Source organism: Pygoscelis adeliae, unplaced genomic scaffold, assembly GCF_000699105.1.
Source record: "Pygoscelis adeliae isolate BGI_AS28 unplaced genomic scaffold, ASM69910v1 Scaffold161, whole genome shotgun sequence".
In the NCBI taxonomy this organism is placed as follows: Eukaryota; Metazoa; Chordata; class Aves; order Sphenisciformes; family Spheniscidae; genus Pygoscelis; species Pygoscelis adeliae.
In genome coordinates this window covers 1,133,952-1,134,325 of record NW_008824061.1, presented here as the reverse complement: position 1 = coordinate 1,134,325, position 374 = coordinate 1,133,952, and the positions used below count along the sequence as shown (strand labels likewise).

General features: G+C 65.0%; 1 protein-coding gene across 1 annotated transcript in view; it reads right to left on the bottom strand.

Moving 5' to 3' along the window:
* Nucleotides 1-83, bottom strand: part of GMNC (geminin coiled-coil domain containing) — a 7,217-nt gene extending 7,134 nt beyond the window's left edge. The window contains exon 1 of the mRNA XM_009334104.1: nt 41-83. Within this exon, the coding sequence (XP_009332379.1) occupies nt 41-83 (43 nt within the window). The remainder of the gene's footprint in view (nt 1-40) is intronic.
* Between the last annotated feature and the right edge of the window lie 291 nt (nt 84-374).

Genomic DNA, 374 nt, shown 5'->3' with positions numbered 1-374 from the left:
GTGGTGGCTGAGGGGGGTGGGTTCGTCCCTCTCCCCTTACTGCCCGGGCTGAGGCTGCCGTGCGCCTTCTTTCCCGGCCACATGGCCCCTCTCCTGGCGACTCCAGGCAGCCTGGGGTGGCGCCTGCCTGGCCCTGGGTGGGGTGGAGGCAGGTGCAGAGGAGCCTGCAGTGGGGAGGCCTGGTGGGTGAAGGGAAGGGTTCCCCTGTGCAGGGGGTGCTGGGCTGCCCCTTGTTAGCGCCCCTGGGTCACCTCATAGCTCACCCCTCAGGGGACAGAGGGCAGCCACAGAGAGAGTTGAGTGTCTAAAAGCACGTCTAGGCAGGGACAACGAGTGGACAAAGTTTCTTTCCCACTTTGTGTGGATGAGGGTGT